The sequence below is a fragment of the Erinaceus europaeus genome, chromosome 5, assembly GCF_950295315.1.
Source record: "Erinaceus europaeus chromosome 5, mEriEur2.1, whole genome shotgun sequence".
NCBI lineage: Eukaryota > Metazoa > Chordata > Mammalia > Eulipotyphla > Erinaceidae > Erinaceus > Erinaceus europaeus.
This window is the reverse complement of record NC_080166.1, coordinates 46306938-46333349: the sequence shown is the minus strand read 5'-3', so window position 1 is coordinate 46333349 and position 26412 is coordinate 46306938. Positions and strand designations below refer to the sequence as shown.

The 26412-nt window shown below is 41.0% G+C and overlaps 1 protein-coding gene across 3 annotated transcripts in view; it reads right to left on the bottom strand.

The window, feature by feature from the left end:
• SGTB (small glutamine rich tetratricopeptide repeat co-chaperone beta) overlaps positions 1-26412 on the bottom strand; it is a 43396-nt gene that overhangs the window by 14734 nt on the left and 2250 nt on the right. For 2 of the 3 annotated variants that reach the window (XM_016188343.2, XM_007523489.3), the window contains exons 3-5: positions 18568-18671; positions 13633-13702; positions 9351-9450 (exon numbers count right to left, since the gene is read on the bottom strand). In XM_016188343.2, coding sequence (XP_016043829.1) covers positions 9351-9450; positions 13633-13702; positions 18568-18671 — 274 coding nt within the window. The remainder of the gene's footprint in view (positions 1-9350; positions 9451-13632; positions 13703-18567; positions 18672-26412) is intronic. The other variant, XM_060191276.1, reaches the window with a different exon arrangement.

The following is a 26412-nucleotide window of genomic DNA, read 5'->3' as shown; positions in this document are numbered from 1 at the left end:
GGGAAAAAAACATTCAAAAACAAACATGCATGCTGCTTCTCACTATTTGCTTTGCCACAGAAAAGGTGAATAAGTGAGTCACACACTGATGTACTGACTTTCTTAATCTGTGCAAAGTGAAGACATGAGGGTAGTTGAGATTCCAGGGACACACAGAGGGGCTGCTGTGAAGGGCTACAAGAGTAGTGTGCTGTTAGCTGGTTTGACAGAGTTAAGACAGGCTGGGAAGTCTACAATATCGTTTTTCCCTTTTTTTTTTTTTTTTATTGCCAAGAGGGTTATTGTTGGAGGTCAGTACTTATATGTCTGGGGATTGGTACCCATATGAACAATCCACAACTCATGGTGGTTGTTTTTATTTATTTATTTATTTATTTATTTATTTATTTATTTTTCTTCATAGAGACAGAAATTGAGAGGCAATGGGGAGATTATGAGGGAGAAAAACAGACATCTGCAAAACCCTGGTCTTTTAAAAAATATATTTACTTATTTTCCTTTTGTTGTCCTTGTTTTTTATTGTTGTTATAATTAATATTGTTGTTCTTATTTATGTCATTGTTGTTAGGTGGGACAGAGAGAAATGGAGAGAGGAGGGGAAGACGGGGAGAGAAAGATAGATACTTGCAGACCTCCTTCACCGCCTGTGAAGCAACTCCCCTGTAGGTGGGAAGCCAGGGGCTTGAACCAGGATCCTTACGATGATCCTTGCACTTCGCGCCACGTGTGCTTAACCCGCTGCACTACCACCTGACTCCCAAAACCCTGGTCTTGACACATGGCAATTTGTGTGTTCTACCAAGAACACCACAGCCCAGCCCTTACGATGAAAAATTAACCTTACCTGTGTGCCTACGTCTGGCTGCAAATTAAGTATAGTAGTATATTCTGTCTACATAGCACAAAATCTCAGAACAATTAAAAACAAGACTATCAAATCCCTTCCAGTCTACCTGTAACAAAGCTCCATGCAGGAGAAAACTGTGTCCCAGCAAGAAAAGTACAAGGCAGATCTGGGATACCATGTCTCAGAAAGCAAGCAAGACAAGAAAAGAGAAAATGTGGGGTGAAGCTTGTACTGGGGAAGGTGTAGTGCAACAAAGCAAAGGACTCTAGAGAAGGAGTAGAGGAGAGAAAGGTGTTGGGTATCCTGCACACAGCGGTGAAGAGGGACTTGGGTAGTTGGAGGAGGTGGTTTGCAGAAGCCCATCAAGAGGAGATAAGAAGTTATACCCATATGTCAGCAACTATAGACCATTATTTTTCTCAATAACATGATTTTTTATTTTAAAAAAATGTTCAAACATAAATAAAGTTAGCTAAAGTTTCAAGGGGCTACCATAAGCCAAATAGGGATAATTTTAGCACCAGAAGTCCTATGGTGATTCACTGTAACATACTGGATAGTGGATTTTAAAAAAATTCATGAATACAGGTGTACTGGCCCAAAATAAAAGACTTTGCGGGGGGGGAGAATACAGGTCCTGGAAAAGGATGACAGAGGACCTAGTGGGAGTTGTACTGCTATGTGGAAAACTGAGAAATGTTATGCATGTTCAAACTATTGTATTTACTGTTGAATGTAAAACATTAATCCTCCAATAAAGGAAAAAAATCATGAATACATAATGAAACTTATGGAAGTTTGGGGAAGAGAAAGGAGAAGGAAAACAGAAAAGGGGGTGAAAGTTCTTTTTTCTTCCCTCATTTTTATTGGGGGTTTAATGATTTACAATGCAGTTGTTGACACATAGGTAACAATTATTTCTCACCTCCCCATGCATCACACAACAGTACCTCCAGGTCCCACCCCCTTCCTCTTCTTTCCCAGAGTTCTTTGCTTTCATGCAATACAACAAACCCAGTCCAAGTTTTGTTTTGTGATTTCCCTCTCTAGCATTATTTCTTAAGTTACACCTGTGTTATCATTCAGTATTTGTCCTTCTCTTTTTGACTCATTTCACTTAATATTATCTTTACTTCAAGATGCAGTGAGATGAGGCAAAAATGACTCCATCATTTTTAGTAACTGAGTAATATTCTGTTGTCTTTCTCTCTCTTCCCCTCCCTTTCACTCTTTCTTCCTTCGTTCCTTCTTTTCTGTCTTTTGACTAGAGGGCCACTATGCTCTGGAATCAGGAATCAAACATGGGACCTCTCATATGAAAACACTACGCACTACCTCTAGTCTATCTCTCTGGTCTGAAAGCTCCTCTTTATAAGAACTTGTGAGGCAATGTATGCAGAAGATATGACACAATTAGAAAATCACAGGTGGGGGTAGATAGCATCATGGTTATACAAAGAGACTCTCATGCCTGAAGCTCCAAAGTCTCAGGTTCAAGACATCACCATAAAGCAGAGTTGAGCAGTGCTCTGGTAAGAAACAAAGGAAGGAAGGAAGGGAGGGAGGAAGGAAGGAGGAAAATCACTACTTAGTAACTATATATGAAAGGTTATTTCTGCAAGGGAACAGAATATTTATCAAGTCTTTTTTTAATTTGTGATTAATAGTGATTTATAGGATTGTAAGATTACAGGGTATAGTTCTGGGATATTTGCATGACTTGACCAAACAGATTACTAATTACAAAATAAATAATCACAAGATATAGTTATCCCTGCCCCAAGACATCAAACATTAGATCATTAGAATCATAATTAATGAGACAGTTTGAAAATATCTGTCTTGGGGGCCAGGCGGTAGTGCCACCCGTGAAGTCCACATGGCACAAAACACAAGGACTGGCTTAAGAATCCTGGTTCAAGATCCTGGCTGCCCACCTGCAGAGAGGTGGCTTCCCAGGCAGTGAAGCAGGTCTACAGGTGTCAATCTCTCCCCCTCTGTGTCTTCCCCTCCTCTCTTGATTTCTCTCTGTCCTATCCAACAACAACAACAGCAATGACAAAACCAACAAGGGCAACAACAATGAAAAATGGCCTCCAGGAGCAATGGATTTGTAGTGCAGGCCTGAGGCCCCAGGCCCCAGTAATAACCCTGGAGGGAGGAAGGAGGAGGAACGAGGAAAAGAAGAATGAAAGGAAAGAAAAAGTCTCCTTATAAAATGCAGTAAGAAAAATTTACATATATGTAAACACACAACTTCACACACACCAATAGAAAAACAGAGAGAGAAAAATTAATTAAATGTGGCAAAATGTTTGATACTATTGATTCTAGGATAAGCTTATATAGATGTTCACTATATACCTCTTTCACTAAGTTTAAATAGGTCTAGGCCTAGGCCTATTTCAAAGTTTGAACAGGTTACTGAATTTTAAAATCTAGGAACTATACAAATATATGCATGCCAATTAGGGAACCATATATACATATCAGATATACATACATACAACAAATGTTGGAGTACAGGTCATTTTTTTTCTTTTAAAATTCACGATGCATCAATGCAACGCAAGCTCCTGTTGAAAATCTAAGCACACTAAATACTGAGCTCAGAAGCAAATATATAGAGAAGAGACAATCAACAGCCCTCCAACTTCTCATACACTAGAATAGGGGAACAGACATGTAAGGAAGTTGAGTATCCAAAAACAGCTGTAACAGAGAAAGGCAATACATAATTAGCCTTATTCAGAGTTGTTTATCAGAACTTTCTGTAATAGAAAAGGTCATTATCTTCTGGCAGAAGATGGAGAGGCGGGGGTGCAAACAGAAAAAAGGAGCTGGAGTTAGGCAATAGCTTAGCTGGTAGGGTGTGTTTTATCTTGTTCAAAGCCCAGAGCTCAAGCCCCAGGGCCACATGGGAACACTAACAGAGTAAAGCTCCACAAATGGTAGAACACTACTGTGGGAAGGGGTGGGGTGTGTGTGTGTGTGTGTGTGTGTGTGTGTGTGTGTGTGTGTGTGTCTGCTGTGGGAAGGGGTGGTGTGTGTGTGTCTGCTGTGGGAAGGGGTGGTGTGTGTGTGTCTGCTGTGGGAAGGGGTGGTGTGTGTGTTTATCTGCTGTGGGAAGGGGTGGTGTGTGTGTGTGTTTATCTGCTGTGGGAAGGGGTGGGGTGTGTGTGTGTGTGTGTGTACTGCTGTGGGAAGGAGTGGTGTGTGTGCATGTGCGTGTGTGTGTGTTCCATGTCCAGATCTTTTTGTGTCTTCCTCTCTCTCTCTGAAATAAAAAGAATAAAAAGTTGACCCAGAAGCAGTAGAATGAAGGTAAGTCCCTGGAGGTAGAGGAGAGAGAAAGAGAAGGGGGGGGGGGGCGGAGAGGTGTATAACAAATGAAGTTATTATTGTACCAAGTTAGTAAACATTAAAAACCTGAACTACAGAAGGAATGATGAAAGATGAGAGGGTAAACTAGCGCTTTAGGATGTGTATGCAAAGAGAAACACTGAAGGGAGTAGGACGGTAGCACAGCGGGTTAAGCACACATGACCCAAAGCACAAGGACCAGCACAAGGATCCCGGTTTGAGCCCCCCGCTCCCTACATGCAGGAGAGTTACTTCACAAGCAGTGAAGCAAGTCTGCAGGTGTCTTTCTCTCCCCCTCCTCTCTCCATTTCTCTCTGTCCTATCCAACAACGATGACATCAATAACAACAATAATAACTACAACAACAATAAAAACAACCAGGGCAACAAAAAGGAAATAAATAAATATTTAAAAAATCTTAAAAAAAAGGAACACTGAAGACTCCCTGGTCTCCGGGAGGTAGTCTTCTGATTCTGATATGAAGAAAAAGGAAGGAATAAAGTAGTGAGAGTCAGACATAGGGGGAAAAAAGAGAAAGTAAAGAATGTGTGGAAGGGAAGAGGATGAATATATTTTAATCTTAGTAGCTTTGACTTTAGACAAAAGAGAGAAGCACCAGAAACTCTGAGTTCAGGAAGAGGAGATGTCAAGCTATATTTGAATCTTCTGTGAGAAGCCAAACATGCCAGTGTCTGAAAGGAATAACAATGTGGTCTGCTTGCCCAGGCCCTGCTGTCTGGCTATCAGGGCATAACTAATGAAATTCCAGCAGAACAATGCAGTTAGAGTCACCATGTTTTCAGACACCCTCACTTTCATTACCTTACTGCAACAAAATTATGTATACTGGTAGTTGTGCAGTGGCACAGCGGGATAAGCACAGGTGGTGCAAAGTGCAAGGACTGGCATTAAGGGTCCTGGTTTGAGCCCCCAGCTCCCCACCTGCAGGGGTGTGGCTTCACAAGCGGTGAAGCAAGTCTGCAGGTGTCTATCTTTCTCTCCCCCTGTCTTCCCCTCCTCTCTCTATTTCTCTCTGTCCTATCCAACAACAATGACATCAATAACAATAATAACTACAACAATAAAACAATAAGGGCAACAATAGGGAACAAATAAATATTTTTTAAAAAACCAAAATTATGCATACTAACTTTTGCTGTTTTTTTTCTCTCTTTTTTTTTTTTCCTTCTTGCCACTGGCACTTGGTGCTTGTGCTACAAATCCACCACTCCTGGTGGCCATTATTTTCCCATTCTTTTTTTCTTCCTCTTTCCTTTTATTTAACAGGAAAGATAGACATTGAGAAGGGAGGGGAGGTAGAGGGGGGAGAGAAAGACACCTGCAGACCTACTTCATCACTCATGAAGCAGACCTCCTGCAGGTGGGAAGTGGGGGCTTGAACCCAAGTCCTTGTGCATGGTAATATGTATGCTTAACTGGGTATGCCACTACCTTGCCCCCTTCTGCTCTGTTTTTTTTTTATTTAATTTTTACTTATAAAAAGGAAATATTGACTAAACCATAGGGTAAGAGGGGTACTCTGCTCTGTTTTTATAAAGTTAAAAGAAACCCTATGGGGCCAGGCAGTGGTGCACCTAGTTAAGCACTCACACTACAATGCGCAAAGACCCAGGTTCAAGCCCCTGGTCCCCACCTGCAGGAGGAAAGCTTCACAAGTAGGAAAACAGGGCTGCAGGTGTCTCTCTGTCTCTCTCCCTATCTCTTCCATTCCTTTCAGTTTTTCTCTTTCCCTATCCAATAAAAAAATCATAATACCTTTCTGTTGGGCTGGCTTCACGAGCGGGAGACAGATGACCAGGGACTCATGGCTGAGCTGTACGCAGTATCTCTTTATTCATGTAGAATGCCCCACAATCTAAACCAAGCTAAGCTAAACTAAAACTAATATACTTGCCAAGTAGGGTGTAAACAGGATGTGACATAGAGGGTGGAGCGAAAAGAGATTGGTGGAAAATCAGGGTGTGACAAGGAGAGGGGGCGGAGCAGGCGAGAATTCTACCACTGAACCACCAATGCCCTGGAGGGAGGGTGGTGCTTAGTTAAAGTGGTTTATGTAAATAGACCACAGCTTTAAGTGGGATCAAACCAATGCCATGCAGGCATACTGGTGCTTAGTTAACAGTGGTTATGTAAATAGAATACAGTGTTAAGCAGGAAGGATTAAACCAAATGAAACAGAAGGGGTTTTTAGAAGCAGAATTAGAAGCATACCAACACCTTTCATTATCCATAGTGTATACTATGCACAAATAAAACAAATAAACATTTATTTACAAGATAGAACACATGGTAAAATCACTGTTACATATATGTAACTATACATACACACATATATATAACATACACATATCAAGATCATTTTAAATGCTAGAGGAAAAAAACACAAATGATAGGATTTTCAAGGAAAATCTTAAAAATACATATTTATTTATTTGGTCAGAGACAGAAACTGAGAGAGATGAGGAATACAGGAGAAGAGAGATACCTGCAGCACTGCTTCAACACTTGTGAAGCTCCCCTGACTAGGGATTTGAACCTGGATCCTTGCACACTGCAAAGTGTGTACTCTACCAGGTGCATCATGGCCTGGCCCTGGACAAAGTTGTTTTTGTTTGTTTGTTTCTAATGGAGCTAAAGTATCATCAGGATCCTAAAGGTCAAATGTGAAGCCATGCTCTGTTTTTTTTCACATATAAAGTACTTAATTAATAAATCAAATTAAAAGTTAAGCATGGGAGATCTGAGAGGTGGTGCAATGGATGACCTTATACCTTCAGTATAAGGTCAAGAGTTCGATTCCCAGTACCAGAGAATTGAGTTTCCAGGAAGCATTGGTGAGGTCATCTGCCCAGGGAAGTCAGGTTGGCATCATGATAGCATCTGCAACTTGGTGGCTGGATGGTGCAGAGTTACCATATTTATAAATTAAAAGTATACAACTCAGGCATTACAGTGCGCAAGGACCCAGGTTCAACTCCCTGGTCCCCACCAGCAGGGGGAAAACTTCACAAGTGGTTAAGTAGAGCTGAAGGTATCTCACTGTCTCTCTCCTTCTCTTTCTCCCCTCCCCTCCCAATTTCTTTCTGTCTCTATCCAATAATAAATAAAAGTTTTTAAAAACATTAAAAGTATACAATTTACTGTGCTCTATAAATAAGCTTTTTTTTTTTTGCCTCCAGGGTTTATTGCTGGGGCTCAGTGCCTGCACCATGAATCCACTGCTCCTGGAGGCCCATGAATCCACTGCTCCTGGAGGCCATTTTTCCCCCTTTTGTTGTCCTTGTTCTTCTAGCCTTGTTGTGATTGTTATTGTTATTGTTGATGCCGTTCGTTGTTGGATAGGATATAGAGAAATGGAGAGAGGAGGGGAAGACAGAGGGGGAGAGAAAGATAGACACCTGCAGACCTGCTTCACCACCTGTTAAAGCGACTCCCCTGCAGGTGGGAAGTGGGGGGCTCAAACCGGGATCCTTATTCCATTCTTGAGCTTTGTGCCACGTGCGCTTAACCTGCTGCGCTACCACCCAACCCCCAATTTCCTTTTTTTAAGTAGAGACATAGAGGCAAAGAAAGGCCAGGCACTCAGTCGAACACATATAGCAGCTATATACGCAAGGACCCAGATTCAAGCCCCTGTCCGACCTGCATGGGAAATACTTCCCAAGTGGTGAAGCAGGTAGTAGAAATCTATCTTTCTCTCTCCTTCACTATCCCCCTTTCCACTCTCAAATTCTCTCTGCCCTATCAAATAAAGTAAAAAGGGCCACTGGAAGAATAAAGGTCACTGGAAGCTATGGATTTGTAGTGTAGGCACTAAGCCCCAGTGATAACTCTGGTGGTAATAAAAAAATTAAATAAATAATAATAGGGAGAGAGAAAGAGAGAGAGAGAGATCAACCAAGACCACAGCACTGAAGCATCCTTCAACTGGGGTGGTGCCCATGTCAAAGCAGCACACTATCCAAGTGAATTATAAATAAGCAATTTTTTATGACATTTACATATGCCTACAACATTCACGACATTATTCAATATGAAAAGATTTCACATGCTAACCAAGATATTATGTATAGAGCAGTGGCACTTTGCTCTCTTGGCTCAACCAGGAATAGCAAAGAGGATCACCTGAGAACGCAACAAGATAAGACTAGGACCACTCAAGAATCGGGCGGTAGTGCAGCGGGTTAAGCACAAGTGGCGCAAAGCGCAAGGACCGGCGTAAGGATCCCGGTTCAAGCCTAACTCCTCACCTGCAGGGGAGTCGCTTCATAGGCGGTGAAGCAGGTCTACAGGTGTTTATCTTTCTCTCCCCCTCTCTGTCTTCCTCTCCTCTCTCCATTTCTCTACCTCCTATCCAACAATGACGACAACAATAATAACTACAACAATAATACAACCAGGGCAACAAAAGGGAATAAATAAATATTAAAAAAAAGACTAGGACCACTCCAAGAACCCACCAAGCCACAGGTGAGTGCAAACATGTGTAGCTCATGGACAGAGGGACTTAAGGAGAGATTCCTGTGGCTAAAAGTCTGTACATACTCGGGAGTGCCTGGTACCAGTCTGGCAGTCTGCCAGTTGAAACACTACCTCTGGTCTGAGTTTTATCAATGAAAAGACTGCTAAAGGGAGGAGAACATAAGCCTCACTAATTTACAACCATGGGTCTCCAATGCTGTTTCCCCTCGGGGGCTGGAACAGCAATATGGAAGCCCTGCACTGACAATGGAGGGACTGGTACCATGGAAGGAATTTTGGATGGGAACTGGGAATAATGATAAAAACAGTCCCTGCTAAGTAAAAATACCCTGGTCTCCAACTGGATAGAGATAGAAAGAAATCAAGGGAAAGACAGAGAAACATCTACAGCACAGTTTTGCCACTTGTGAAGCTTTCCTACTTGCAGGCGGAGACTAGGTGCTTGGATCTGGGTCCTTGTATGTTATCATGTGTGCTCAACCAGGTACCCCCTCCCCACCCTCCCCATTTATTTCTTATATGCAAAGATCTGTGATATTTAGTAACGATCCTTGGTAGTTACAAAACTTTCCAGTAAATGCTCAGAACTCTGTGTACAAGAAAGAACTGCAAGCTTGCCACACAGTGTTTATTTACCTGTTGCAATAATAAACAGCATTATTTGGATCCAATTCTATTGCTTGCGTGTAACAATCAACTGCAGCAGCGTAATTTTCTTCTTTCATGTTATTATTACCTAAAATAATCAATAGGTAGCATAAGTATGAGACACGGGAAAAAGTACAGCCTGAAAGATAAATTTCATCATAGAAATAACAATAATATGAAGCCAGTAATGCGATTTTTCAGGTATAATTTTTATGCTATAGACCTGGTTGTTGTGTTTGATTTTAATGCACTGCATTTTGAAAAAATTAATCTCTGCACATGTTATAAAATCCAACCATAAAAAAAGTGACTGTATGTAACTAAAATAGGCCTACTTGCTATCTTCAAAACAGAGACCCCAAATCTTCATCTGCAATATTCCAGCCTTAGGTTCATGATTAGTCAACAATTTGTTTGCCTTTATATGTTAATTCCTTTTTCAGCCACCAGGTTCCATATGCTACCATGATGCCAACCGGCTTTCCCTGGACAGGTGACCCCACCAATGTGTCCTGGAGCCCTGCTTCCCCAGAGCCCTGTTCCACTAGGGAAAGAGAGAGGCAGACTGGGAGTATGGATTGACCTGTCAATGCCCATGTTCAGCGGGGAAGCAATTACAGAAACCAGACCTTCCACCTTCTGCATCCCACAATGACCTTGGGTCCATACTCCCAGAGGGCTAAAGAATAGGAAAGCTGGGGGTCGGGCGGTGGTGCAGTGGGTTAAGCGCATGTGGTGCAAAGCCCAAGGACCTGTGTAAGGATCCCGGTTCAAGCCCCCGGCTTCCCACCTGCAGGGGAGTCGCTTCACAAGTGTTGAAGCAGGTCTGTAGGTGTCTCTATTTCTCTCACCCTCTCTGTCTTCCCCCCCTCTCTCCATTTCTCTCTGTCCTATCCAACAATGAACATCAACAATGGCAATAATAATAACCACAACGAATCTACAACAAGAAGGGCAACAAAAGGGGGAAAAATGGCCTCCAGGAGCAGTGGATTCATGGTGCAGGCACCAGGCCCAGCAATAACCCTGGAGGAAAAAAAAAAAAAAATAGGAAAGCTATCAGGGGAGGGGATGGGATACGGAGTTCTGGTGGTGGGAACTGTGTGGAGTCATACCCCTCTTAGCCTATGGTTTTGTCAGTGTTTCTTTATAAATAATTTTTTTTTAAAAAAGTGACTGTTTTTGGCCTCTTTGGGGATACATATATATATATATATATATATATATATAGAGAGAGAGAGAGAGAGAGAGAGAGAGAGAGAGAGAGAGGGAGAGAGAAAAAGGGAGAGGGAGAGATATGTCCTATAGCTGTGGTGACTGATACACAACTGTAAATATACTATAAAACAAAGTATTGTACCAAAGGACTCTGTAGAAGGAGAGCAGAAAGGGGTTGGGATAGGGCCTTTGAGGTCCTGGTGCATGTTGGTAGAGAAGGACCTAAACTGGGGGGTGAGAGTGTTTTGCGGACACCTATCATGAGGAGACGAAAAATGTACCTATGTGTCAACAACTATACTGTAAACCATTAACTCCTCAACAAAATGGTAAAAAAAGAGAAAACTATGAATTTATACTCCTTAAAGAACTGAGGCTGGGTGGTGGCATACCTGGTTGAGCGCACATATTACAATGTGCAAGGATCTGGGTTTGAGCCTCTGGTCCCCACCTGCAGGGGGAAAGCTTTGCGAGTGGTGAAGTAGTGCTGCAGGTGTCTCTCTGTCTCTCTTGCTTTCTATCACCCTCTTGATTTCTGGCTGTCTCTATCCAATAAATAAAGAAGAAAAAATAAAGGATTGAACCTCACAAGCAGGGGTAGAGAGCATAATTGTTATGTAAAGAGACTCATGCCTGAGGCTCCAAAGCTCCAGATTCAAGTCCCCCCAACTCCCCACCCCCACACCACTGCCATAAGCTAGAACTGAACAGTGCTCTAGTGAAAAAAAAAAAAAAAAAAAAAGAATTAAGCCTCACCAATGAGTCCCTGAACCTCACCTTTTCAGAGCCCTACCCAACCAGGGAAAGATAGAAACAGGCTGGGAGTATGGATTGACCTACCAATGCCCATGTGACAGAGAAGCAATTACAGAACTCATACCTTCTGTACCTCCAGCATGGAAGAAAAAGTAGGGGAAAGATGACCAGAGGGCTCTGAACTCCACCTTCATCTCCATCATGACCCAGAGAGAGAAGAGGAAAAAGGGAAGGACATTTGGATGTAGTAATAAGTGTATGTGTGTTTGGCGTACTGCACCAAACTAAGACTCTGGGGTATGTGGGGGGAGAGTACTGGTCCTGGAAAAGGATGACAGAGGACCTAGTGGGGGTTGTATTTTTATGTGGAAAACTGAGAAATATTATGCATGTACAAACTACTGTATTTACTATAGACTGTAAAACATTAATCTCCCAATAAAGAAACAAATAAAAAAAAAAACAGAAAAAAAAAACAAAAAAACAAGTGTATGTGTGATTTGGAAAAGAACAGAAGATGGGGCCACAGAAAAAAAGGGGGGTCAAATATATACAAATAGTTGTAGAAATAAGTTAACCCATATCTACAACCTTAAGAGAACTGCTATGGCTTACAATGGAGGGAATGGGGATTCAGAACTCTGGTGTTACCAGAATGGTGAAGAGCTGTACCCCTGTTATCTTGTAAATTTGCATATCCATATTAAGTCACTAACAAAAAATAGAAATCAAAGAATTGAGCTGCATGATATGTGAATTATATCTCAAAGTTTTTTTTTTTTTTTCAATTGGACCCAGCAAAATCGCTCAACTTGCCATGTCCTTGGCCAAGGTGTATGCCTCCTGCATACCACATGGGGTCACTACAGCCCCGGGGCAAGCTTTGATGTGGCGGCATCTCTCCTTCCCTTGACTCTAGCAGAAAAAGTTAACCTGCAGTGGTGAAACCATGCATATATGTGCAAGGCCTGGAAATGTACTTCCAAAAGTCACAAATACTTAGGGACCTGAATGATGATTCAGTGAGTAGAGTACATGCTATCCATGCATAAGCCATGGGCTTGATCCCTGGCACTACATGAGAACAGCAAAGAAAAAGACAGATGGAACACTATGGATGGTGGAATGGTGCTTCAGTCTCTCTCTTCTTCCTCCTTCCCTCCATTTTCCTCTTCCTCCTTCATCTCTCTCTGTCTCTTAGGATATAAAAATTTTAGCTGGGAAGTACCTCAACATTATAACAGAAATGCTAGACCCCAAGTTCAATCTCTACTACCACAGAGAAAAATTAATTTTGATTCTATCCTTCCAAAAGTGACTATAAAGATCAGGAATTATCATCCCTGGCAAAGCACATGCCTTGCTATGAAGTGAGGCCCTGGGTTCAAGTCCTGACACCACATGGATCACCATGGACAGCACTGGAGGAGTTTTCATGGATGATGGAGCAGTAGTATCTTTCCACTATCCCTATTTTCTCTCTCTTTTTTTTTTTTTTGCCTGCAGGGTTATCGCTGGGGCTTGGTGCCTGCACTAAGAATCCACTGCTTCTGGAGGCTACTTTTCCCCTTTTGTTGCCCTTGTTGTTTATCGTTGTTGTTATTATTGTTGTTGTTATTGCTGTTATTGCTGTTGGATTGGACAGGACAGAGAGAAATCGAAAGAGGAGGGGAAGACAGACATTTATTTACTCAACATAACACTTGAGCTCAACCAAGAGAGATGCAAAAGCAAAATGTTAATGGAAATTATACTGCATCACTTGAGGGTTACACACACCCTAAAAATTTACATGCCCCTCCACTTCCCACTTGCAGGGGGCACTTCATGAGTGGTGAAGCAGGTCTGCAGGTATCTTTCCCTCTCTTTCTCCATCTCCCTTCCTCTCTGAATTTTGAGAGGTTTACTTATAACAGGCTTGCTTCCAGTGCTGCCCACAGGCCATGCTGTATATCTAGTCTTCTTCCCCAGCACACTCATTTCTGTTTTGCAGACCCCATGTGGACACTTTAGTCTCTGTGGTGTAAAGCAGAATTGTATCAACTGTCAGCTGCATTCTGAGAGTCTCAGTAAGTTTTTACTAAGTAACTTTTGTGAAGTACTCATTTTTGCAGCCTGACAAATAGCTTGAATTAATCAAACCCAGAACTTGCATTGTCTGAGATTTCTGGTGTTATATGTGCCGTGATGATGCTCTGGTTCCTCTCTTTCTTTCCCTCATGTGAAATTCACTCACTGACTCACTCACTCTTTCTCTCTCTACTGCATACGAAATAAATTTTTAAAAAATACTCACCTTCATCTTTTAATTGGTCAGCTTTCCCCACATCTTCAGTCACTGAATTTGAAAGTGGCAGAATGTTATTCTGAAATTAAAGAAACATAATTTCATTGAGATACACAATCATTCCAGAGAACAATAAGTAATAATGAATCACATATCATAGAAAATCATTTGTATACTATCCAGACTTCTCTGGGCTGAGGACCTCATCAATGTGTCCCGAAGTCTCACCTCCCTAGAGCTGTACCCCACTAGGGAAAAATAGAAATAGCCTGGGGGTATGGGTTGACCTGCCAATGTCCATGACAAGGAGAAGCAATTACGAAAGACAGACCTTTCTAGGGCACCAAAGTAAAAACCCTCTGGTGAGGGGGAGGGTAGACATGCAGCTTCCTGGGCTGGTGGATGGGTGGGTGGGTGGGATGGGTCACTGTCTTTTGGTGGTGGGAATGGTGTTTATGTACACTCCTATTAAAGTGTAGTCAAATAAATCACTATTTAATTAATATGAGAGGGGGAAAATTGATTGTATGTCTCAAAGTTTTTAAAACACAGACTGAGTCTTCTTAATTTATAGGCTGTGTCTTTGATACGCAGACTGTCTCAATAGCCTAGACCAAGTAGATCAGAAGCAACCGGTGGCACAGCTATATACAAGATACTGGGTATTATACAGCAAACCCTAACAAAGGGACTTTTCAAAGTTAACCCAATTACCAAATATTGTGATGATAATAATAACTATCCATTGTCTTCTTGAAACCTAAGACAGCAGGAACCTCACATTTCCACTATAGAGCCTATATTTCCCCCAGTCCTGGAACCTTAGGGTAGGACCCACTTCCCCTCATGCCTCTCCCAATTCATATCAAATTATATTGCATCTGCTGATCGCAACCTAATCAACACAACAATTGCCACCTCAACATGCTTCAGCTCAGACTGTGTCCAGAGACTTCAGGTGTAAAATGACAACCCTTCAGCTTCATTACTCGGGTGAGACCTTTCCTTTCATAGTATTCTCTAATTCCATCCCAGGTGGTTCACTTCCTAATAAAGTCCCAAAACCTAGATATAGACCAGGTTCTGTGGGATGGAGCAAATGTTCAGACGTATCCATGAACTGGGGCAAATATATACCTGAAAGCAGTAGTACACTAGAGTTTGCAGTGAGTACCCCCCCAACACTTCATCTCCACAATTCCAACCTTTGGGTCCATGATTGTTGGGCGGTTTATTTGGCGCTTTGTATGTTAACTCTCTTTTCGGCCACCAGGTTCCAGATGCCATCAGGATGCCAGGTGGGCTTCCCTGGACTGAGGACCCCACCAGTGTGTCCTGGAGCTCTGCTTTCCCAGAGACCCACCCTGGTGGGAAGGGGGAGAGGCAGACTGGGAGTGTGGATTGACCAGTCAGCGTCCATGTTCAGCGGGGAAGCAATTACAGAGGCCAGATCTTCCACCTTCTGCAGCCCATGGCAGCGACCCTGGGTCCCCGCTCCCAGAGGGATGGAGAATGGGAGGGCTGTTGGGGAGGGGATGGGATGTGGAGATTGTGTGGCGGGAATTGTGTGGAGTTGTGCCCCTCCTATCCTGCAGTTTTGTTAATGTCTTCTTTCTTAAATAAAAATAAAAATAAATTAAAAAAAAGACAGACCTTCCACCTTCTGCATCCCATAAAGACTTTTGTTCCATACTCTCAGAAGATAAAGAATAGGGAAGCTTCCAATGGAAGGGATGGGACATAGAACTCTGTTGGCAGGAGCTGTGTGGAATTATACCTGTTATTTTACAATCTTTTTAATCATTATTAAATCACAAAAGAAAGAAAGAAAGAAAGAAAGAAGGAAGAAAGAAAGAATCTGTAATTCCAAGCCATGAAATAAAAAACCCAACAATCCTAGCAAGAAATAGGGAAAAGTTTTCTTACTTAATTTTATTAGAAAAAATGAATATGGAGGTTTTGGGGGAAGATAATGGGCAACTGTGAAATCAATTTAAAAAACAATGTCAGGTTATTTACTTTTATTTATTTATTTTTTGACTCCATGGTTATTGCTGAGGCTCTGTGTCGGCACAACGAACCAACTGCTCCTGGAGGTTATTTTTTCCATTTTATTGGATACTTGTGAAGTATACCCCTGCAGGTGAGGGATCCTGCAGGGGTTTGAACCTGGAACCTGGATCCTTGTGTGGGTCCTATCACTTAGCATTATGTGTGCTTAACACTGCCCAGCCTCCAGGTCATTTACTTTTTATTATTACTATTTATTTTTTAGATAGAGAAAGAGAAGGCAGAGATAGAGTGAAAGAGACCACAACACTAAAGCTTTCAATGCTATGGAAGCCAGGCTTGAGCCTGGGTCATATCAACAGCAAAGCAACATATTATTCAAGGAGACATTTCACTGGCCCTTTAATTTAGTTTTATTTCTTTATGTTATTACAATTTTAACTTTTTTTCCACAAAGATTGTCACTGGGGCTCCATGCCTATACACAACTCCACTGTTTCTCGTGGCCATAGTTTTAATCAATTTACAAAAACACTTCTATGATATGATTCTACTCTTTAATTGTATGTACAAGCATAAGTACACAGGTAAAAATAACACGGACTGGAAAAGCTGTTTTTGAGTTGCTTTTCAACCTGATTGTGAAGTTCGTAAGTTTATGTTCAAGAGAACATAATTTGTAGCTAATATGCCTATGTATTACACATAAAGCATATATACTACTATCTTTGGACTTTTAATTCTTCTCTACTAAATAATATTTTTAAACAAAGCATCAAAATAAGAAATATAGAAACAAAAATGGTAGCCATCGTTAAGTAGAGGTCACTGCTGAAAATTGCCTATTCCAATCACAAACAATGGGGGGGGGGGAGAAGCTAAGACAACCTTTAAAAACCTGAAAATAAAGTCTCTTCCCTGGAGGTAGACCCACTTCTTGCCTGCCCTTCTTTTTTCCAGGGGTTACTTATCCCTTTAATTAAATACACTCTCTATGCCACATGGAGCTTGGAGTTAGGCTTTATCTCTTTACTTGAGATCCAAGAGACCAAGCCTACACTCTGTCTTTAGTTATGTACCTTCTTCTACAAAAGAAATCTAGATAAAGATGCCATATAATTTATTTAGTAAATGTACTATCAAATAAATCTCTACTTTACTAAAATACTGCTAAAAAACTTGGATTCATTCAGTGCTAGGTCAGTGATGAGCTAAAGTGTGAACAAATCCAACAGCTATGTGAGGCACAAGCTTCTTGGGCATCTAAGAGTAAAGTAGGCTCACTCTAGCCACAGTCATACCCTGTCATGGGAATAGTATTCCCAAAGGTGTCTACAAGCTCAAACAACAAAAGAAGCATAGCAACCAGAGAAGAAAAGGGGAATTCTCTGATGGGGAACACAGACACATATTCTTCTTAAACCTAGCCTTATCATTGGAATTCCTTTGTTGATGAGTGAATATACTTTCTTGTTCCACGTAGAGAAATATGGGGCAGTCTGCTGAAGAATTACGATCTTCCCAGCAACTTTTTTAAAAATATATTTATTTATTTATTTCCTTTTGTTGCCCTTTTTTTTTTTATTGTTGTAGTTATTATTGTTGTCATTGTTGGATAGAACAGAGAGAAATGGAGAGAGGAGGGGAAGACAGAGAGGGAGAAAGAAAGATAAGACACTTGCAGACCTGCTTCAACGCGTGTGAAGCAACTCCTGGGCAGGTGGGGAGCCAGGGGCTTGAACCGGGATCTTTATGCCGGTCCAAGTGACTTAACCTGCTATGGTACTGCTTGACTCCCTCATCGACTGGGTTTTTTTTTTTTTTTTTTTTTTGCCTCCAGGGTTATTGCCAGGACTCGTGTCTGCATCAGGAATCCACTGCTCCTGGAGGCCATTCTTTCCCTTTTGTTACCCTGGTTGTTTCACCATTGTTGTGGTTATTATTATCATTGTTATTGATGTCATTGTTGGATAGGACAGAGAGAAATGGAGAGAGGAGGGGAAGACATAGAGGGGGAGGGAAAGATAGACACCTGCAGACCTGCTTCACTGTCTGTGAAGCGACGACCCTGCAGATGGGGAGTCAAACCAGGATCCTTCCGTGGTCCCTGCGCTTTGCACCACGTGCGCTTAACCCACTGCACTACCACCTGACCCCCTCAGCAACTCTTAAGAACATCTTCACAATCAGTTCTAGACCCAGTCAGTGTGATGTTCTCAGCCCTGTCCGTGCCAGGATGAAGCTGACATTCTATGTTTCCGTTTCTCTCCTGAGAGCCTCATCTAGTACTGACACTGAAACACAGAGTTAGAGCAACTAAAGGAGCAGCACATGAGGCAACCAAGTGTGATGAGAGAACCATGGGGCCCTGAACTCATTAATCCTAACGTTCTCATAGGATCATATAGTCCATGTTTCCTGAAGAGACCTGTATTCAGACACTGCATAAACAGTCCTTGGGAGCTGGGATCAGTCTGGGTTTGCAGGCTGGACCTGGTTTAAGGAGTCCCATCAGTGGCCACACTTACGAGATCTGCTTCAAAGTGATGATACCGTTCCTGGTGAATCTACTGCTACATGGCTACTTTCTAAGTGTTATAAACTTGTGTTTTTAACTTACACTCCATGTTTGGAGGGAATGTCAATTAAGATGTTAAAAGTCTAAAAATACTCAAGACACTGTGAAAGACTTAAAAAGGTGATGGCATATACTTAAATATGAAAGCAGATGAAAGCGTAAGAATAGCTACTTACATGAAAAGCCAAAGCACATTTGAAGGACTTGCTTTACCTCCCAGATTGCATTTGTGTGGACTATCTTATCTCCCGGAAGAGGTGAGTTATGAATAAACATGGCCTTTCCAATATTAACACCTAGGCATAATATTATAGTCATGTTTAAATTAGAATCAGTGAGAAATTAATGAAGCTTACCTTACAGAAGGAATTTGTGAATATTTCGGTCAAAGGTTGTGAAACTGCTAAGTGTGTATCTTCTGAGCTGATTTTAAAGACAGTCTCCAGGCACTGGATTGCAACTTGAAATAAATTTTAATGGTGAAAAAAAATTACCAGTCTTAAAGAAAAAAAACAAAACTTTTTATCTCTCACAGGACTGCAATCTATAGTAGTTCAGCACTTATGACCATAGACCACTAGGAAAGTTAAATGGGTCAGCTACACACAGATTTGTTTACAGATCAGCATTGAGGGCAGAAAACTTCTTTTTTAGATTAGTTTATTTTTTGCCACCAGTGGGGCTGAGTGGCTGCATGGCTCCACAATTCCCAGTGGTTCCTTTTTTCCTTTTTCTTTTTTTAAAATTCCTGATAGAGGATGAGAGACAGAGAATGACAGCAATGGAAATAAAGAAGGTGAGCGAGGCACAGGGGAGATGAGAGCAACCTGCAGCATTGCCATCAATCTACCACTTTTGACACTTTCCCCTGCAGGTGGGGGCCAAGGGCTTAAACCCAGTTCCGTGTGCAGGGTAACGTGTGTGCACTCTATTGGACGAGTCATAATCCAGCCCCCGAAACTTGATTTCTTATTTTTCACTTAAAGAAAAATGTTATGGGGGAAGGGGGGTGGGTGGTAGCGCATCGGGTTAAGCGCATGTGGCACAAAGCTCAAAGACCGGTTTAAGGACCCCAGTTTGAACCCCTGGCTCCTCACCTGCAGGGGGGGTCATTTCACAGGCAATGAAGGTGTCTTTCTCTCCCCCTCTCTGTCTTCCCCTTCTTTCTCCATTTCTATCTTAGCTAACAATGACGACATCAATAACAATAATAACTACAACAATAAAACAACAAAGGGCAACAAAAGGGAATAAATATTTTTTAAAAAAGAAAAATGTTATCTAGTATAATATATTGTTATGTGATACTCTTGTTGAAGCAAGTCACTAGCAATAACCATGCTCACAATATCTGACTAGCCCCCAATGTCCTAAGTCCTTGAATATAATTTCTGAAAATTTTCATGTGAGAAAGATTATCAACTTGAATAAAACTAGCAAAGTCATGGGCTCCTTGGAATATACCTAAAATAGACCTACTATCTTTTTCCAAAAGGGAGACCCCAAATCTTCATCTGCAGTATTCTTGCCTTTAGATTCATGATTAGTCAATAATTTGTTCTGCTTTATATCTTTTTAAAATATTTATTTGTTTATTTATTCCCTTTCATTGCCCTTGTTGTTTTATTGTTGTTATTATTGTTGTCATCGTTGTTGGATAGGACAGAGAGAAATGGAGAGAGGAGGGGAAGACAGAGAGGAGGAGAGAGAGAGACATCTGCAGACCTGCTTCACTATTTGTGAAGCACCTCCCCTGCAGGTGGGGAGCCAGGGGCTTGAACCGGTATCCTTAGCTGGTCCATGTACTTTGCGCCACCTGCGCTTAACCTGCTGCGCTACCACCTGACTCCCTCTGCTTTATATCTTAATTCTTTTTCAGCCACCAGATTCCAGATGAAACCATGATGCCAACTTGACTTCCCTGGACAGATCTCACCATGTGTACTGGAACCCCGCCTTCCCAGAGCCCTGCCTCACTAGAGAAAGAGAGAGATAGGCTGAGAGTATGGATTGAATTGCCAACACCCATGTTCAGTGGGGAAGCAATTACAGAAGCCAGACCTTCTACCTTCTGTACCCCGTAATGATCCTGAGTCCATGCTCCCAGAGGGATAAAGAACAGGGAAGCTATCAAGGGAGGGGATGGGATATGAAGTTCTGGGGGTGGCAACTATGTGGAGTTGTACCCCTCTTATCCTACAGTATTGTCAATATTTCCATTTTATAAATAAAATTTGTCTTAAAAAGCATAAATGAAACAATAATAATAATAAAACAGTCCATTTCCTAACAAAGCCTCAAAACCTAAAGACCAGGGTCTATGAGATAAGGCAGATGTACACGTATCCACAAGTTAGGAGAAAATACATACCTTAAAGCAAGAGTACACAATAGTTTGCAGTAAGTCAATAAATGAAGCAAGCAAATAAAAAGACCTAAAAAGACACCTTAAAGTACCTAATGAAATAGTTTCTACTTAGACCTAGATAACCTCCTCACCTACTTCCTATTACACTTTCCTCAGTCACTCCAAAGCTAGCCTTATCAAAGTAAGGACGACAAATGCTGAATAAGGACAAGAGACTAGCATACTTTAACAATGACTCTTTAGTCACTATCAGGCCACCCCATCAGCTGGGGCCCTAGTCAGGGAGTCTTGGGATTTCCACACAAACATGATGAGCCTAGATGTCAAATAGATCCCTCTCTCCATTATCACTAGTCATCTTCATCAGGAACAACATAATGGACCCCTTTGGGGGCCCCCATAGGACCTTCCTCTCAATGTGGATCAACAACAGTAGAGAATGTTCCATCCTCTGAAGAGGGGTTGGATAACATACTCTTTCTACCACCTGCAGAAGACGGGTTCTGAAATTGGTGCAACTCAGAATGTTCCTACTGACGACCACAGAATGCAAGTTTGGACCTACAGGGATGCAGAGGTTACATAGGCTCCTATGCTGAATATGGGCCCCAGATCAAATCAGTGGGGTTTACAGTCAACAATATTTATACACTTTTCCTGTATTGGGGAGGCACTCTCTTCCCTTATCCAGCTTTCTAGCCCTTTTTCTAGCCATGACATCATCTCCCCAGATACTTGAACCCAGGTCCTTGTTCATGGTAACAGTGTACTCTACTGGGTGTGTCACTGCCTGGTACCTAAGCTGGATTTTTTCTTTAATTGAAAATGGGAAATAAATGAAACTCATTCATTGTCTTCTTATGCAATACCCATACTCAATAGGATAGAAAAGCTATGAAAATTTTTTTCATGTTCTCATTTTCATATATTTTGTATCATTTGGTTTAACTCTTCTGTGAAGTATGTTCTGATAGTCATCATTCATTCTTCTACTGAGTTTATCTTTTTAATTGCTTTACAAGAGTTCTTTATGTATAGATACAGATCATTTTTAAAAAAACTTTTATCTTTATTTTTTTGTATAGATATTTTTTTGGATAGCCAGAAATTGAGAAGGGGAGAGAGAGAGAGAGGGAGAGAGATGGAGAGACACCTGCAGCCCTGCTTCACCACTCGTGAAGCTTTCCACCTGCAAGTGGGGACCAGGGGATCGAACCTGGGTCCTTGTGCACTATAACATGTGCACTCAATCAGGTGTGCCACCACCCAGTCCCGATACAGATAATTTTTTAATATATTTTTTTAAATTTATATTTATTTATTTATTCCCTTTTGTTGTCCTTGTTTTATTATTGTGGTTATTATTGATGTCGTTGTTGTTGGATAGGACAGAGAGAAATTGAGAGAGGAGGGGAAGACAGAGGGTGAGAGAGAAAGACACCTGCGGACCCGCTTCACTGCCTGTGAAGCTATTCCCCGGTAGGTGGGGAGCCAGGAGCTTGAACCAGTATCCTTACGCCAGTCCTTGCGCTTTGCTCCACCTGCACTTAACCCGCTGCACTACCGTCCGACTCCCCTACAGATCATTTTTAAAAACATTTTATTGGGGACGAAGGGTATAATGGTTTGCAGTACAGTTGTTGATACATTCTACTTCTAATTGTCCACGCTCCATGCCATCAAAATTCTTCCGTTCTCCCACGCTTGACATCCAATAATCACATGGCTAAGATAGTGAAATACATACATGCACATATACCAGTCACTCTTCTGTATTTATTTCAAGTTTCCTTTTGATTTGATCCCACTCATGTTGTCAGTCAGGAGTCCTAGATGGACCCTAAGTGGATGACTTCTAAATGACTCCTAAAGTCTGCACTCAATAAAAAACCACTTGGAAATAGCATGTGGAGATGGATTGTATTTAAAGTCACTATATGTTCTCTCTCGCATTTTAAGATAAAGGTACGGAACAAACAACACTTTAATGCCAGGCAGAAATAAATTTGAATGCTATCTAATTCCACTTACTTGCTATGTCCTTAGCCTACTAATTTCTTTCTTTTCTTTTCTTCTTTTTTTTTTTTTTTTTACCAGAGCACAGCTCAGCTCTGGCTTGGGGGGGGGGGGGGGCTTGAACCTGGGACTTTGGAGCCTCAGGCATAAAATGCTATCTACCTCTGCCCGCTACTTAATTTCTGTAAATTATGTTTCCATCTGAACAATGGGACTGGTGGTGGTAGGACATATTTTGAAAAGCCTAATAGGATACACAAAATACTTAACATTTGCAATAGGTTCTTGAAAAGTACAACTTTTAAGAACTATGTGTAACAAAACCAACTTTACCACAGCCTGATAATAACAAGAGCTAAGTTCCTAGGACATAATTCTAGCCACAAAAAACAAACAAACAAGCAAAAAAATCATTAAAGTTCTAAATAAATTCCAACAAACACTTCTTTCTAATAATAATCTCTATTCTTTCATTCATTTTCCATCTTATTTATTCCAGTTGAATGCTGCAAGTGTCCAGAGTCTAACCCAGTAGCCCAGGACCCAAACAAAGTAAGATACAACCCTAAAAACAATGTCCTTCTATTGCAAGACACACACACACTCACTCACATCTGGGAGGATTTAGATTCTCCAAGAATGCCATGTGGACATCTTTTGGGTATGGGAAGAAAACAAAACATGCAAACATAGCAAGAAGGTACAAACTCCACATAATCACTCTGGCAAGGATTGGTTTTTCTTTCCTTACTAACACAGCAGCAAAATGGCTTTAGCTCAATGCCCATGTTCAGCGGGGAAGCAATTACAGAAGCCAGACCGTCTACCTTCTGCAACCCACAACGACCCTGGGTCCATGCTTCCAGAGGGATAGAGAATGGGAAAGCTATCAGGGGAGGGGGTGGGATATGGAGAATTGGTGGTGGGAATTGTGTGGAGTTGTACCCCTCCTACCCTATGGTTTTGTTAATTTATCCTTTCTTAAATAAATAAATAAATAAATAAATAAATTAATTAATTAAAAAAATGGCTTTAGCTTGCTCTAGTTTGATGGAAAAGATCTGGTAGAGAGTGAAAACATGCTGACATGAGATAAAAGAGGATAGATTCAATAAAGTGATTCTGATGTTGGAAGAAAAGTAAATAAGAAAGATAGAATCATTACGGCTATGTCCTAGATAGAAACCTATGAATTCCATTTAGAATCATAGCTCATCTATGATATTTTAGTCTGCTTAAACTGCTATAATAAAACAGAGACTGGTGTTGTATAAAAACCTTAGACAATTTTTTTTTTCATGAAACAGACATGGAAAGAAAGATACAGAGAGAGATCAGAGCACTGCTCAGCTCTGGCTTATCATGGTGTGGGTGACCTGAACCTGAGGCCTGAGGCTTTGAAGCCTCAGGCACGAAAAGTCCTTTTCATTTATTTATTTATTTATTTATTATCTTTATTTATTTGATAGAGAAAGCCAGAAATCAAGAGGAAAGGGGATATAGAGAGGGAGAGACAGAGAGACACTTGCAGCACTGGTTCACCACCTGCAAAGCTTTCAAGTCCCCCTGCAGATGGGGACTGGGGGCTTGAACCTGGGCTCCTGTGCATTGTAACACATATGCTCAACCAGGTGTGCCACTATCTGTTCCCATGAAAGTCCTTTTGCATAACCATTATGCTATCTCCCCTGCCCTAAGTAACTGTTTTTCATAGTGCTGGAGGCTGGGAAATTTCAAGATCATGGCACTAACAGGTCAATGTTTGGTTAAGGTTCCACTTTTCTAAAAGTTGACACCTTCTAGGTGGGTCTTCACATGGTAGAAAGGGTGATGGAATTCTCTGGAACATCTCTTATAAATGGCATAAATGCCAACCATATGTGCTCTATCTCCTAATGCCAGCATATTTGTCATTAAGTTTCAACATATGAATTCTGGGAGGAGACAAACATCCAGTTCAGAGCATATGGCAGTAGGTGGGTATAGATGCTCATGGGTGAGTAGAGGAATAAAGGTAAGTCTGTGGAATTCATCTTCTTATTCAGTTTTCTTGGTGAAGTAGTAACTAAGGTCATTAACTAAAATTGAGTATAAGAGAGGAATCTGAGGGTTTGAGAAAGTGTTAAACTGTGAATGAACTTGGAATAGACACTACTGCCTGTTATTAAAGATCCACCTGAGATTCATGGTCATGATCTTAAAATGGGACCAGTCATCACAGTTGTGTGCTTTATTCCATCCACATAGTCATATGATACAGGTATACACTAAGTGGGGGGAGTAGATTTTCCTAAGAAAGAAAAGCATATATAAAGGAAGTGATTTTAATAATCAGCCATGGAATTTAAGCTGGGTAAGAAGAGGAGTGTGAAAAAGCAAAGGATTAGCCAATATGGAGGAACTGGTACAACCAAAGAATTGTTGGCGTGTCTAGTGGCTGAGATTACAGGAGGAGAGAAAGTAAAGGGATTGAGTGCTGAGAGAACTAGAAGAACATCTTTGAGTATATTACAATTGCAAAGAACAGAGAGAGGAGAGAGGAGTTGTGCTAGAAAGACTGACAGTGAACAGGAGTCTCAAAAGTCAAAACATGAAACAGATGTCAGTAGATGACAGCAATTAGTTGGACTGGGTGATGTGAACTGATGACACAATGCAAAGCTGACAATATACCAGCTTCATCACAGTAGTGAAGCTGGTACTGGAGCTTAGGCTCCTTTCCTGGGGCTTTTTAAATGTCTAGAAGGTGGGTAGCCATCTCCACATGATTTCATAATTCAATTAAATTAGACTCAGAGTCAAAAATAGAGGTTTGGTCAAAAACAATTGGCACAATTGCTGGCTGCCATATATAAGAAACAGATGAAGGCACATATTTTTGGCTGAATACCATCCTAAAAATAGCACATAACATCTTGGTTATGAAAAAAAAAAAAAAAAAAAACTCAATTTTTTCCTTGCCTTTCAAAGTATCATACTGGTTTTTTTTTTATTAGAAAAGAAACATTTTCTGTTTGCTACGGAAAATCAGAAAACTCTATTTAAATAGCTAGTTGCCTTTATGTTCATAGTCTAGCCATCGTGAAGAAAAAGACCTCAAAATTAAATGAAGGGATTTCAGTGTTCTCCAACTGTGTATCACCTGTTCCTCTCACTGTCTCCTGGAAAGGCCTCATCTCAGCAGACTGCAGGCAGATTTAGAGCAAATGCCTAACTGTCGTATCTATCTTCTAAAAGTGCGTTCACAAGGAAAGTGCTTCTTGAAAATAACAGATGAGTCTCTAAAGGTGAAACAGCTTCAGATGAAAAATTCAAATCGTACTGCTATTTATTAAAGTGTCTCAAATGCAGTGACATGGCAATAATTAAGTCTTAATTAAGTCTTTCAGACACAAGGAAGCCAGGCTCATTAACTTCTGCAAGCTTCACTTTGAATTAAATTTTATCACAGTTATCCTGAATTTAATTTTGATAATGCCTAAACACAAAAAACAAAGATGGTATCAAGGAAACAAGTGTTGCTATTATTATCTAAATCTTGCTCTGTGTTACAGATTACCAAATCCAATATTTAAAACTTATATAATACAAAGGTGAGACTCTCTCTTTTCAAGTCCTCAAAATGGAAGTTGTTAGAGTTTAGTAGTGGTGTGATTATTAGACTTTTATACAGTTCTTTAGTTATGACTAAGTTTTTTGGGTTTTTTTTTTTTTAATGTTGAATCTAAACTGGATATTTATCATTAGGAAGAGACAACAAAATGTTCAGACTAAGAGCCAAAATTTTGTTCTCAACTTTGGCCCATATTATCTGTTG